The sequence below is a fragment of the Anas acuta genome, chromosome 19 (genome assembly GCF_963932015.1).
Source record: "Anas acuta chromosome 19, bAnaAcu1.1, whole genome shotgun sequence".
Classification (NCBI taxonomy): domain Eukaryota; kingdom Metazoa; phylum Chordata; class Aves; order Anseriformes; family Anatidae; genus Anas; species Anas acuta.
Genome location: NC_088997.1, coordinates 8,710,974 through 8,724,564, shown reverse-complemented (window position 1 = coordinate 8,724,564; position 13,591 = coordinate 8,710,974). Strand labels below are relative to the sequence as shown.

Sequence of the window (13,591 nt, the reverse complement as noted above, 5' to 3'; positions counted from 1 at the left end):
ATGAAAGAGAAACCTTTACAATAATCTCTATCTTCTCTATAGAGAGTATCATATAACCAGAACTTCACAACTTTATGGTTTGTGAAACTTCAAAAAAAAAAAGCATACATGAGTCTCTTACATCATGTGCGGCATGACCAGGACTGTAGGGGACTTAACTTTTGACACGGGAGGACTTAGAGCAGCTTGTAGTGTAAGTTTCCGTAACTAGCTGTAGAAGGACAGCAGGGCTTTACCCCCCAGCCTTCGGGAGAAAAGCCCTCCCACAGGTCCATGCGAGCTTTGTCTACATTGGGACTGCAAGACCAGAGCCTTCATACACAAACCAAGATATTCTGATAAAACATGCACTTACAACTTCGAGCTAACAGAACAAACTACGGAAGGGTTCAATTGGTTCCTAATCCACACACTGAAACACTGTCCACCTCATTAATGCATACTAACGGTCAAGTGAACCAGTTCATCTTTTATTTATGAAAAACATATGAATTGTGGTAGATAGAGGAAAAATTAGTTCAAATATACAGATACTATTGTCCAAGCAGCTGTTAAAGGAGTGATAACCAAAAATTAGTGATTTGTTATCTCAAAGTAAAACTAACAAACTGAACTACTTGCAGGATGTTTTTCTTCATTACAAAAGCTGAGATGCATTCAGGTACAGTGAAGTTCAGCTTTTTTGGGAAACGCAGACAGCCTCTGTTAAGTCCCTGTTGATTTTAATTGTTGTCATCTCCCCAGCATTGCTGCATCAAATTTAGTCCTCATGATATATTCCAAAGTAAAACCAGCCATTCCAAATCTACAGTCATTCTTTGCATTAAGTCAATTCACAGAACTGCTGAAAAAGTAGACATTTCTATCTAAAAGTACAAAAAGGGTTTGTATAGAAGGTACTTCTCTTATACAGTTATATTACACGGATCAGGACAGGCCTGACAAGCTCTTCGCAGAACTGGGTGCTTCTGACTAGACAAAAAAACAAATCATAAAAGTGAGTTAGTTTCATTGCAGCTCTCTATCTTATTTATCTTATTACGAATACTAGTAGATTATGTTTTTTTTGTGTCTTTTTTTTTCAGTTAGAATTAGAAAGCATGCAGACGGTGAACATTGCTTTCCATAAATGAGAGATTAAAAGTACGCTTGAATACTCTCTGCAGAAGTTTAGATGGAATATTCGCTTTAGTACACATTCTCTAGCTAGTCTAGACGGTCTACAGTGTCCAAAAATTCAGAGCAGTGCAGCAGCAAGCTGTGGAGCCACTGCTCAGACAAAATTTCCATGACCTTTATTGGACAAATGAGATGTCTTTTTATATCTCTATTAGGTGAAGTGCTTCTCACTAAAAAACAAACAAAAAAAAATACATATATATTTTCTAATGACATGCTCAGCTTTATGACAAACATTTCCAAAGCAGAATTCAGCAATTTGTTAGAAAGGCTGTACTTCAAGTTCTCAGGGCACAGACAGTGGGTACGTTGACATGTCAATCTCTGCCAGTTCCTACCACTTTTTCTGGATTTGTCCCTTCACTCTGTCACCCCCCTGCAGCCAGCAGCTCTGCACGTGCTAGCTCTTTGCTAACCCCTGGAAGCAGCCATACCATCCAGCCACCTTCCGAAGACTCAGTGCTCCAAGGATAAGGACTTCGGTGATGCAGCCCAGCTCCTTCCTCCAAGTTTCCAGCAGGTTAGGGACCTTGTGAGCCAGAGACCATCTCTAACTTTTATGTTTAATAGACACAAATTAAGCAGAAACTTCCCTAACCCATTTGTGAATGATTTTTCTTTTGGCCTACTTATCATTCTCAGCGATAAAGGCTACATTTTCTACTTGTTTGTATGAAAATGTTTTTTTTTGTTTATTGAGCAGGTCAGGGTTAGGTTCTCATTTCTCACTTGTGTGCTCTCAAGACACCTTTGGATTCTTGCCTCAAACTTTACAAGCCATGCTATCTCCCCTTCACTAAAAGGCCTGTCCGCTCCAGCCAAAAGCACTGCCCCTGATTAGGAATGTTTAGGAATGAAGCCTGTCCTGCACATCCTGCAGCACAAAGTATTAAGTGCCCAGGCCAAAAGGCTAGGGACACTACTAAAGGAAAGAAGAGCACGAGTCCGTGCTCAAACATCTGGCAGCCAAGACCAGCCCTGCAGCTAGATCTGAAGCTCCTTTACAAAGGAGACAAGGACCTCGTAGCTCTGGAGCCAGGCTGTCCAATGCCACTGCCACACAGCGATGGAGCAGACCCTACAGAAGCACAGAAATGCTGGTTGCAAGCGACCCTGGAAGCCACCCAGCCCAGCCTCCCTCCCTAAGCACTACAGCTAGCGATAGTTAAGGTTGGCCCTGGTTTTGTCCATGCTGAAACCCATCAGTGGGGACGTCCCTTGCCCTGAGCACTAGAAATGCTAGAAGGACTGAGAGCAGACACCCAGCATCCAACAGGGAGCATCACTGCCTCCATCACCCTGTGTTTGTGCTGCCCTGACAGAGGGCCACGGCCTTGGCTGTCCTTGTCTCCAAAAAGCCAGATGGTGCCAGGAGTGACTTCCACAGGCTCCCCCAGCCACTGCTTCTTGCAAGCTGGCAAATACATTACCAGCCTCATCTGCTCAAGCCAGGAGAAATTAATGGTGAACAGCCAGGGCTTGGCTTTGCTGATTGCCTGTCTGTGCCCTCAGAGCTAGAATAGTACGCAGAATTTTCTTCTCTGTAATGAATAAAATGTCTTCTTCTTATTAAAACTACACAGACTTCAGCTTGAGCATACCACATAAATACATCCTGTTTTATGTCTATCCAATCCAATTACTGAAGTATCAAAAATTACAAAATGAGGATCGCACTTGGTACCAAAAAATTGAAATTGGAAAAAGTAGTAAAGATCTGCGATGGCTTAAAAATGCCTTTTTCTTTGAATGAAGCATATAAACTCACACGTGTGGGGGTCAGCCCCCTTTACATTTGGTGACATAACAACATTGCTAGCACTGCTCTCCACCTCCACCAAAATGTCATTTTAGAAGTAAGTGAAGTTAAAAAAAAAAAAAAAGTTTCAGACATTTCTGCACTTGGAGTTAAACTAAGCTTTTCATAAAGTTTACAGAAAAGAAGCAAACCTTCTCAGGTTAGTTGGTTTGTCATCATGACTAACGAATTAGCAAGTGTCTTGAGCTTAGACACTATTGCAATCACGGTGGAGAGCCTTCCTGCCCGATTACAATTTAGAAATACGTGGGCTTTACCAAGAATAATAATGCTCTTTCACACCACCATGTCAGAGCTCTTCGTAAACACTAATTCCCTAAGCTTTCATTTACTCTGCCTCTGAGGTATGTAATTACCATCACCCAATTTTATTTATAGGCTATTACAGCCCACATTTTCCTAGGAATGACTGCCACACAAATTTGAACGCCGTATGCGTTCATTGTATTCTGATGAGATACTGAAAACGTCCTACATTTTATAGATGAAAACTGAGACAAAATACTTCAGCAGTCAAGTAAAGGACTGGCACCTTCTGGCATTCAGCCCTCTCTCTTCGCCTGCTTCTCCTCACTCCAAATTACCAAAGTATTATTCCTTGACAAGTGTTTATTCCTTGACAAACACTGACTTCAAGAAACGCTAAATTACTTTACCGTAGTATTGAGGTCTACCACGTTGGGTCTGGTTCTTGCTTTATTTGAGAACTTTCTTCTGTTTCCATAACATCTGTTGGAAAAGCAGTAATGAATGAAAAAAAACCCTTCTCAACCAATTTTGTCATAATTATTGTAGTTAGTAAGTAAAAAAATTACGAAAATATGAAAAGCATTCATTTATCCTTTTAAACTATTAACAGCAAACAACAACGTATTCACAATAATCTGATCTGGTGGAAATTACCATATCCACTCGAATGTAAAGCACCCTGAGATCTTAGAGATCTACTTTTTAAGGTACAGAAATTGCTATTGGAAGCGTATGAAACTTCAAAATGCTTTTTATGTAGCTCAAAACCTTGGTAGGAAAGGAACTTTTTTTTTTCTTTAGTGGGGGACATTGGTGGGAGGGGGAAGGTTGGACCAGAGGATCTCGGAGGTCTTTTCCAACCTTAATGATTCTATAACTTAATCCACAAAGAAACCACACAATTCATGGAAACACATCAGAAATATCACTGTTTTGGTCTGAACCCTACTCTTCAGTCCTTCTCCCTCTGTCAATCCCCAGCACCATTCCTTCCTCAGCCACCTTGCAGACGCTGGGTGAAGCTTTCCCAGCGCTCACAGCCCGTCTGCAGCCCATGGCTTCAGAGACAGCCTCGTGGATGGCTTCCTTCACCCGAAGTTTTAGGGCACAATCGCTGCTTCACATCTGTTCAAATGCTGTCTAAATGCTAACAACACCTGACCATACCTGAGCTCAAGTCATGCCTTCTGTGATGGTGACCCAACATTCATCGCACAGACTTGTCCCAGCACTGACCATTTTTTGTTCCCATCTATAAAACCGCTGCTCTTCCCAACTACATACAGACATTTTTCTATTTCAGTCTTATCCAAAAGAAATTTGGACCTCATCTAATTTTTCTTCTTCAATGTATTACACAGGAAGGCATTAGATGCTTAAAAAAAAAAAAAAAAAAAAAAAAAGAAATTTGATCTTGTTGGGTAAAGCATTCATCATCTTTTCATATAGATTTTTTTTCAATTCCAGGAGACTTCATTACAAAATCTTTCCTTTTCTTGTTCACAGGGATGCTTGAAGGTAAATCAAAGAAATTGTGTGTCTTTATAGCACTGCCTATACGACCTGGAGCCTGATTTTGTTCTTTTCATAAGCAGAGACGATGATGTTGGAAGGAAATTCGTTTTTCACTGAAGCTGTTTGCAAGGTTTGGGGCTAGGGTAATTCATCACAGCAAAGCTCAAGTGTTTCACCACTTGATCACCTCCCCGCCTGGTTCTGAAGCGATTGTGTGTTCTTCAGCCTTGTCTCAAGATCATTTCTCCGGTAACTGGCTCTGAATGCAGTTTTGGATGGCAAATTCCAAACCACGTTTGTCTATTTCTTTTAAACAATCTCCTGAAGGGCCCATAGCTGGATTGCCCCCATGAGGAGCACTCAGCAACAAGTGTCCCACTCCATCGAACAATTTCAGTGCTCCCACATAGTTTTGGCATCATAAAGACATTTGATATTTCAGCTTTCAGTAACTATGTGCTTAAAGTCTGCAGCTCAGCTCCTCGACAGCTCTCACGCTTCTCTCCTTTTTCACAGATTTTTTTCCTCTTGCTGGTTACAAAAGGATTCATCTAGACTCCTACTCACAGCACTCAGGGTGTGCCTGTAACTGAGCTCGTAATGCCAGTTTTGGCTGAGCACGGTAGAATCACAGAATGGTTTGGCTTGGAAGGGCCCTTCAAGACCATCTAATGCCAGCCCCTGCCATGGGCAGGACACGTCCCGCCACACCAGGCTGACCAAAGCCCCATCAAGCCTGGCCTTGAGCACCTCCAGGGATGGGACAGCCACAGCTTCTCTGGGCACCCTGTTCCAGGGCGTCACCACCCTCTGCGTAAAGAATTTCCTACTGGTATCTAACCTAAACCTGCCTCTTTTAGTTTAAAGCCATTCCTCCTTGTCCTATCCCTACACCCCCTGACAGAGAGTCCCTCCCAGCTTTCCTGCAGCCCCCTTTAGGCCCTGGCAGGCCACTGTAAGACAAGTGCTGATGCCCAGCCACCTCCCTCCCAGTGCTGCAGGCTCTGCTCTGCTGCCGTCGTGCTGCTCCTGTGTCAGACAGCCCCGCTCAGCACTGCCTGGTACACAGGGAGCCGTCCTGCAGCTGTCCCAGCACCTTCCCATCACTTCTGACCCTCACAGGGTAGCTGCCTGTGGGCCTGCTGAAAGCTGGGGCTAGCAGGGGCAGCGTTTGAGGGACCATTCACAACAGAAAACAGCATCCAAATTGTCAGGTCAGTTCCGTACTCTTAATGCTCCAAGACCATACACAAAAGCATAAGGGGGCTAGAAGTCCTACAGCCTCCTTGGTCTCACAGAGGTCAATGTCCAAAAAATACAGCTCAGGTCTGTTCCTGGACAACAGGTCAGTTTGGAACTTCTCTCAGCTGAAGTTTGGGAGGAAGCACAAAAATCTTCTTCCCCCAGGAAACCCGTACGAGTATATTCAGCCCAGCGTGCTGTTCTAATTTCCTGATGATGGCAATCATTCACTTGCATAAATCGTGAAAAGGACCGCATAGAATAACTAGATGCATTGCTAAGGATATGAGCAATCATTCAAAGCCTATATATAGTCGTGACTCACCAGCCCAGAACAACAATTCATAAAACTCTTTTGTAAAATTCTTCGAATAATAGCTTTTGCTGCAGACTATCTTTCACATGATGCAGCAAGATATTAATACAGATGAAAAAAACTTCCTAGGAACCAATAAATGCCTTTTTTGTTGTTTTGATTGACTTGCCTTCTTTAAAAAAAAAAAAAGGAAAAGATGCAGCTTCTTTCAAAATGACTTAAAAATATTTGTTGATAGTAACTGAAGACAGACACTCACCTCCTACAGATACTTCTATTTGGCTCGGTTCAGCTGGCTCTTAAATGAAAAAAATATAGTCTAGTGAATACACATCCAATTTCAACAATATGAAACAGAAAAGTACCTTAGCAAAAGTTAGGAAATTAAGTTTACTCTGAAAAAAAAAACACCTAATTTTTTCCTCTTCTAATCAAACTAAATTATCTTTGTCTCAGATAACGGTCTGCAACTTCCTATAGGCTCTATAACAGAATATAAGAAATACCCAAACATTTATAACGTTACACTAATTAACACTTTCTCTTTAGAGGATGATTTACTCTAGCAGACATCGTTGAGTCCTAGCTGAACATAACGTGTACTTGCACAGAATATACCATGTTTGGACCAACTTACTTCAAACCACTTAAATATAAATCTGGATTTCAAATAGATGTCACTACTTCTGGTTAATACTGTTCTTAGGGGTGAGTACGTTTATTTTGACAGAGAGGGGGAAGCTGCAGACTAGAGGGCACAAAGTACATCTTACTTCCAGAATGCTTTTTCTATGGTCTGTGTTGACGGATTACAGGTGGATAGGTGCAGGGAAAGTTGTATAACCCTTCTAATGGTGCGGGTGAGTTGAGGACAGATACACTACAGCAACTTCACTGGACAGAAGTTTATTTTTTTCTCCCTTTTCTTGTTTTTTCTCACTCCCACCACTTCCAAATGTAAGCAGAGGGGGCAGCAGGTTCTTTTCTGTCTACCACAGGAGTGCCCCTTACTCTTCAAATGTTAATTGAATGTTTTCCCTCAGTTTGTCAGTTTCTTTGAGCAACAGCCTGTCCGGTCCATTGCAAAAATCTTGCCTGCACTACAGATAACTTGATACGTGCATTTTTAGGTCTGTGAACAGTTAGAAGCCACACTATGTCAAAAGGAAGCTGTGCAATCACATTTACTTCAGCAACTCAGAGCGTAACGCTAAGTTCTCCTTTCAGACTGGAGGAGCTGATGTGCGTGCAGTCTGGGCACAGGCTAGCAGGGGGTCAGTGCTGGGTGTCGGGGACAGAAATTCCACCAGAACTTCTGTTCTAGGCTCTTGTACGCTACACAAACTTAATTTGGCTGAACACAACCTGGTGCAGCCACGCACTTTGAGTTAAGCAGAAATCAATAAATAGATACTGAGCTGGCTTTATATATTGCCCCTAATGATGCTTCTTTTCAGCTCACTCATTATGTGCAAAAATCAAATCAAGGAACATGCCAATGACAAGACCTGAAGGAAGTAATGGTTCTATTGATTTATTAATATTTAATAGCTATAAGCGTCACCGTTGCAGACGATCTGTCAAAATGAAATGGCTCATCATAAGCAGTGTGTACCCAGGACATGACTACTAATATCATCTGCCAGTGAGATCTCGAAGTGCAGGCCCTACCCCTTCTGCAAGGACACGTGGCACACTCTGCACCACCTGGTAGTACGGGTGCTGCTGCTGGGGGGGCTTCTGCTTCAGCTTCTTCCATCAGCTCTAAGATTAGACATGATCACTGTTTAACTTCACAACAAAAATGGTCCCACATGTAACACAAGGGCGATCCTACCTCTTGTATCTGCAAATCCCCAAACTTGTTGCATTAACGGGTTACTAAATAGTCACTGTAACTGAGTTGTGCTTCGGTATTTTATGTTACAGAAAAAGTATTCCCTGTCTGCAGGCACCAAAAGGTTTCCTCGTAAGTTCTCAGATGTTCTTCACAACAAGAATAATGCATCACAGCTGCAGTAGGCTCAGAGGCTTCCAATAATTCACCTCATACCTATCAATATCAGTTCATTTTGATCATAATTAATGGACGTAGATAGTGCATAAAAATCACACGTTCAATAACCAGCTTCCTGCTGCAGTGATGGAGTGTGATCAGGTATCCATGTTGTTCTTACTGAGCTGATTAGCTAGTGTCAATCCCATCACATGCCACAAGTTTTGCAGAGAACAGTTAAATGGATTCTTTCATTTCTAAGTCAATTCTCTGGAAGTGTTATTACACATTTATCTGCCTGGAAGGTTCCCTCATAAAAAAGGATCTCTCACCTACCTAAGGTGTACCTAGGACTGGTGGACAGCCCAAAGTGAGTTACTAACTATAACATCTTCCTGAGAACACTTTTGTCCTTGCCACTCACAGACCTCAGCACGCTAGCTGGAATATACTTGTGGCTGGATGCAAACAAGGGAGTACTGGGTTGGTAAGGCTCAGTCTGGGTAAGGCCAAACTAATGACAGTTACCTGGCCTCTGAATTTCTAATCTGACACTGGCTCAGAAAGAACATGACACAAGGGATACTTGTAATGACAGTGTTTTGCTATTTGCTTTTTCTCTTAAATAAGATGTTAAAAAAACAAGGTGACAACTATTATAGAGAACTGAAAATACTAAGACTTATTTTTCAAATAAGATTCAAGCATCACTGTCAAACTGCACTTCTGGTAATTACACTCTGCCTCTCTAAGCTGTTACAACTTCAGCAGAATGTTTTTCACTGGAACGTGGTTCTGCAGCTATTGGAAAGTTCTTGTGTAGTAACCGGTACTGTGATGGATCCGATCCTAAAATCTAGACACTCCCATCTAAGTCTGTTGCACAGTCAGGGTCCTAAATCTCTTTGGGACTCTGCAGCTGAAAAATACAGAATCAGTACCTTGCATTTTCATATCAAAGTTAACGCCAATCTTACACTGGTCTGTAAATTCCTCATGTTGCTCTTATGTTAATTGCACATGCATTTGTAGCCAGGAATTTCGATTTTAATGACAGAGACAAGAGTGCTGTATGTAGAATTTAACCATGATGGGGCCTCCTGCCACAAAGCCAAAATGTAGAAAGCTGGTTTTGGTAAGTTACAAAAATACATTTGCTATCTGTGTCACATAATTACTTACGGTTGTTAATCACAAGTCCTGGAAATGGTCTGTAAAAAGACAGAAAAACAGAAAACATGCTGACTCTAAAACATACTGCATGGGGTCTCTCTCTCAAGGCTTCCTCACCCAGCAATTTGATAACAGAGATTACACTTTCTAACAGAAAGTAGTACAAAACAGGAGGAACAGCTCTTGAGCACAGTGGTTTGTTCACTAGCATTTTGAGAAACAACATACACAAAAATCAAAATCCTTCCCCCAGTCATGACTAATAAACAGGGAAATCATGTCTTCATGAGAGCTCAGTGAAACAGAACGTATCTAGCAAGAGTCCTTTCAGTTTAGAACTCTTCTTGGTTAAGGGTCAAGAATTCGGACTCCAGAGTAAAATTTAAGAAATCTCTCTCTAAAGAAACCGAAGTTTTCTGTTTCTTGTGAAGCAGACTGTGATTTGAGAAATGACAAAAATTAATACCTTTTTGGTTTTAGTTCCTAAACCTCTTCTTAGTATGATTTCCACATTTCATCTGTTCTGCTTCACACATACAAATATACCTTGCGTACACATGCAAATGTGTCTTTATGAATATACATATAAATTAAAATTCACTTATATTGTAATTGTATAATGCTGTATTTTTAAAATGTTGTAGATGAAGTCATTTTATAGGAAAAAAATATTTATGAAAAATCTTACCTTAACTCAGGAATCTTAGTCCAACCAAAATACTTCATAAATAGTAATACTACCACAAACATACTATTTATTGCCAAGAGCCAACAAATTTCAGACCAGGAAACTGCCTCAGAGCTTGATCTTAAAAATGGGACAGCAAGGCCCACAGCACTTTAGGACTCCATTATATCGTAGGAATAGATTGCATCTCAGAAGACAGCTTGCTTTAATATGCAGTAGTAATATTCCCTTTGTCCTACTGCTATGAACATCTGGGCTTCATTTGACCTGATGTGTTGTTATCCAAAAGAGTCGTATCTTCCACTATTTAAAGATGCACTGCAAATTCTACTCTTTCAATCTGAATTTATTAAAGCTACGGGGCTTTCCTCACAAGGTCTGTACAATCTAATCAGTGATAACCACGTACCGAATGACTGTAAATTTGATAAACTCTGATGATTCCAAAATCTTCCTCATTGAGCTGATTTCCAGGTAACTGGGAGCTTTAAATGCCACGCCAGGAGGCATCCCATCTACCACCACACAGCCAGGGTTGATGGTGATTTTCCTATATGGGACCTTCACAGGAAAACTCATACCAATGGCTTCACCTAAGCAAGAGAGGTCACGTTTATTTTCAAGCTTATTCGTTTACGATTACATTGAAGGAAAAGAAAACACAGATAATTAAGAAACTAAATGCAAACACAAGCTTTCTATTGGATCTGAAACTGAAAATCCACTTGACTATTAAATCATTACAGTGTCAGAAACAGATGTTTTGGATTACACTCATGAACATTACTACAAGACTATTTAAACTCCAAGTCTGACAGCTCACCATATAAAGAACTCAGATTTTCTTTTTTTCCTAAAAAAGGTATAGAACAGGCTATCTAAGCAAGTAACTACGTGACAAAAAACAGTAATTTCCTGCAATGCCCACAAAAGGCAATTCAACACAGCACTAGCAAAGGAATTTCAGATAACGAAGCTCAGGTCATTATTGTACAGTGCAAATACACAGAAAAAATAAAGAAAACTATATAGAGCAAAAGGCTAACTTGTGTTTTAAAAGTTAAAATTACTCTAGTGTCAAGTATTAATAGCTCGGGACGACGAAGCCCTAACAAGAATCATGGTTTGCAAGCAAAATAACTATTTCATCCATGTTTACACAGAAAGAAACAGGATGTGGGGGTAACAAAGTTATCTGTGCTCTTGGGATTTTTTGTTCAAAACACCAGGCAACCCTCTTCCCTTATAAAAGATTCTTTTTGAGGTCAGAGCACAACTTTCATACACAATTCTCAAACTTCTGACTTTTAACGATAATACATATCATCCACTGTAAGTGATGATTCAGTAGCATCCCCATGAACAACATTTGTTCCATTCACACCTATGTAAAAATGGGGGACTAAGAAGCATTTACCAAATTTCCGGCTAAACAGATCGTTTACTTGCTCTCTCAACTGTCTGGCCTTTTCTACTTTTGAAAGCCGCTCACTTTCATCATCTGAAAGAAATTGTTAGAAAAGCATTAGAATTAAGCACATTTTTTGAGCATGTTTACTCAGAGCAGGCATATCCACGTGCTTCAAAACAGACCATGTCTTGTTCTTAGTTTTAGTGGTACCACAGAATTGTACAAATATGCAAAAACGGATGGTTGTGAAGAAATCCGTGAGAAGCTTCTACGCATTTACATGACCAACATTAGATTTATTATTTAGAGATGATTTTGTAAACCTAAACTAAAAAAAATAGTGTTTTATTTTCTTACATTGCATATGATGGTGAGGGAAAGCTAAAAGTGCAGTCAGATCCAATAGATGGCCATGGCATGCAATGTTACTTGTTTCTAATGAATGCAGTATATGCCTGAGAAAGCAGTCATCAGTGTTGTTTAAGACAAACCAGTTCAGTCTGTGTGGTTATTCAATTTACTTCAAGTTTGGATCTCTTGAAGTTGCCAAGGAAGTTACAAATCAGTGTTTAATTTATTACATGAGATAAAAAGGGAAAAATGAGGATTCTTCTTGACTAGGGGCTGGACCAAGAATATTCTAAAGATGTCACTGAATAGATATTCATAAAAGCTAGAAAACATTTAACATCTCAGTAGAAACAGAATACTAAATTATGCTCTTTGTAGACTGTACTTGTGTCACTGTGAACCAGCTAGACTGTAGAAAAACTCCAACGGATGAAACAAATGTCATGAAGAATGTAAGCACAAGGAGTGTGATATGAAACGAGACAGTATACACACCTGGTATAGTTACTTGAATAATGTTGAGATCTTCAACACCTGCAGCTGTGTTTACCACTGTATTCGTTGTGGAGCTTGCTGTATTGGCAATATTAGATGAATTATTTTTTCCTGAAAGTAAGAGATTCAAAAAACAGTTGTAGAGCCCAAAATCTTCAAAGTCATATATAAAGCAAATACTGCAAAATAACAGAGATTTGCAAAGTTTTCAAAGCAGATCCAATCTCATTTGTAAAATGAGGCAATCTTCCAATGAGACATGCTTATCGAAGATGCACACCATGTCTTTCCAATTACAAATCCAAGAGGGGAGAAAGGGCTACGTTAAAAAATGTTAATCTTTACTTACTGGGTTTTATAAAAGACTATTAAGAAGAAGAAAAAAAAAAGACTACATGGAACATATGGAACATGTATTTTGTTACTTGTATTAATAAAAAAATTGCAGTACTTGCAGTTAATTCAGTAACACCTACAGATCCGTGCATTCACAGAATAAATCTCTTGCAGTTGTATTTGTAAGCCACGCTGTCCCATGGCACGAACTAGCACAGTTTGACTAGCTCAGTGGAATTAATCAAACTAGCTGACAATTTCCTACTGGCTATCTGTGCACATCACCCCTGGAAAACCTCTGTATTGGGTTTACATGGCAAGGTTGTGGTAGCAGGGGGCTGCAGGGGTGGCCCCTGAGCAGAGCCCAGCAGCTGCCCCACGTCAGATAAGGGCCAGTTTCAGCCAGCCCCAAAGTGACCCACTGCTGATCAGAGCTGAGCCAGTAAGCCATGTTGTTTGCACCTCTGTGAGAGCACGTTTAAGAAAGGGGGAAAAAAAACCCGCTGTGCAACAGCAGCTGGGAGTGTGAGGAGTGAGACACAGCCCTGCCGCCCCCAAGGTGAGTGCAGAAGGAGGGCAGGAGGTGCCCATGGGGGACCCGTGCTGGAGCAGTTTGCTTCTGATGGATGGACCCCATGGTACAGAGCCATGTGGGAGCACTTCTTGAAGAGCTGCAGCCTGTGGACCCCCATTGTTGAGTGATCTCCCTGTCCTCATCTCAACCCTCGAGCCCTTTGCATTGTATTTCCTCCCTCTTTCCCTTTGAGGATAGGGGGTGAGAGAGAGGTTGTGGTGGAGCTTGGCTGCCCAGCTGAGTAAAA

General features: G+C 40.9%; 1 protein-coding gene across 8 annotated transcripts in view; it reads right to left on the bottom strand.

Annotated features, from left to right (window-relative positions):
- Positions 1–449: 449 nt before the first annotated feature.
- Positions 450–13,591, bottom strand: part of GTF2I (general transcription factor IIi) — a 69,209-nt gene continuing 56,067 nt past the window's right edge. For 5 of the 8 annotated variants that reach the window (XM_068655512.1, XM_068655515.1, XM_068655518.1 and 2 more), the window contains 8 exons: positions 12,435–12,545; positions 11,595–11,678; positions 10,587–10,770; positions 9,499–9,527; positions 8,028–8,084; positions 6,580–6,618; positions 3,655–3,727; positions 450–972 (listed from right to left, as the gene is read on the bottom strand). In XM_068655512.1, the coding sequence (XP_068511613.1) occupies positions 3,669–3,727; positions 6,580–6,618; positions 8,028–8,084; positions 9,499–9,527; positions 10,587–10,770; positions 11,595–11,678; positions 12,435–12,545 (563 nt within the window). In that variant the 3' untranslated portion in view covers positions 450–972; positions 3,655–3,668. The remainder of the gene's footprint in view (positions 973–3,654; positions 3,728–6,579; positions 6,619–8,027; positions 8,085–9,498; positions 9,528–10,586; positions 10,771–11,594; positions 11,679–12,434; positions 12,546–13,591) is intronic. The other 3 variants (XM_068655514.1, XM_068655516.1, XM_068655517.1) reach the window with 3 other exon arrangements.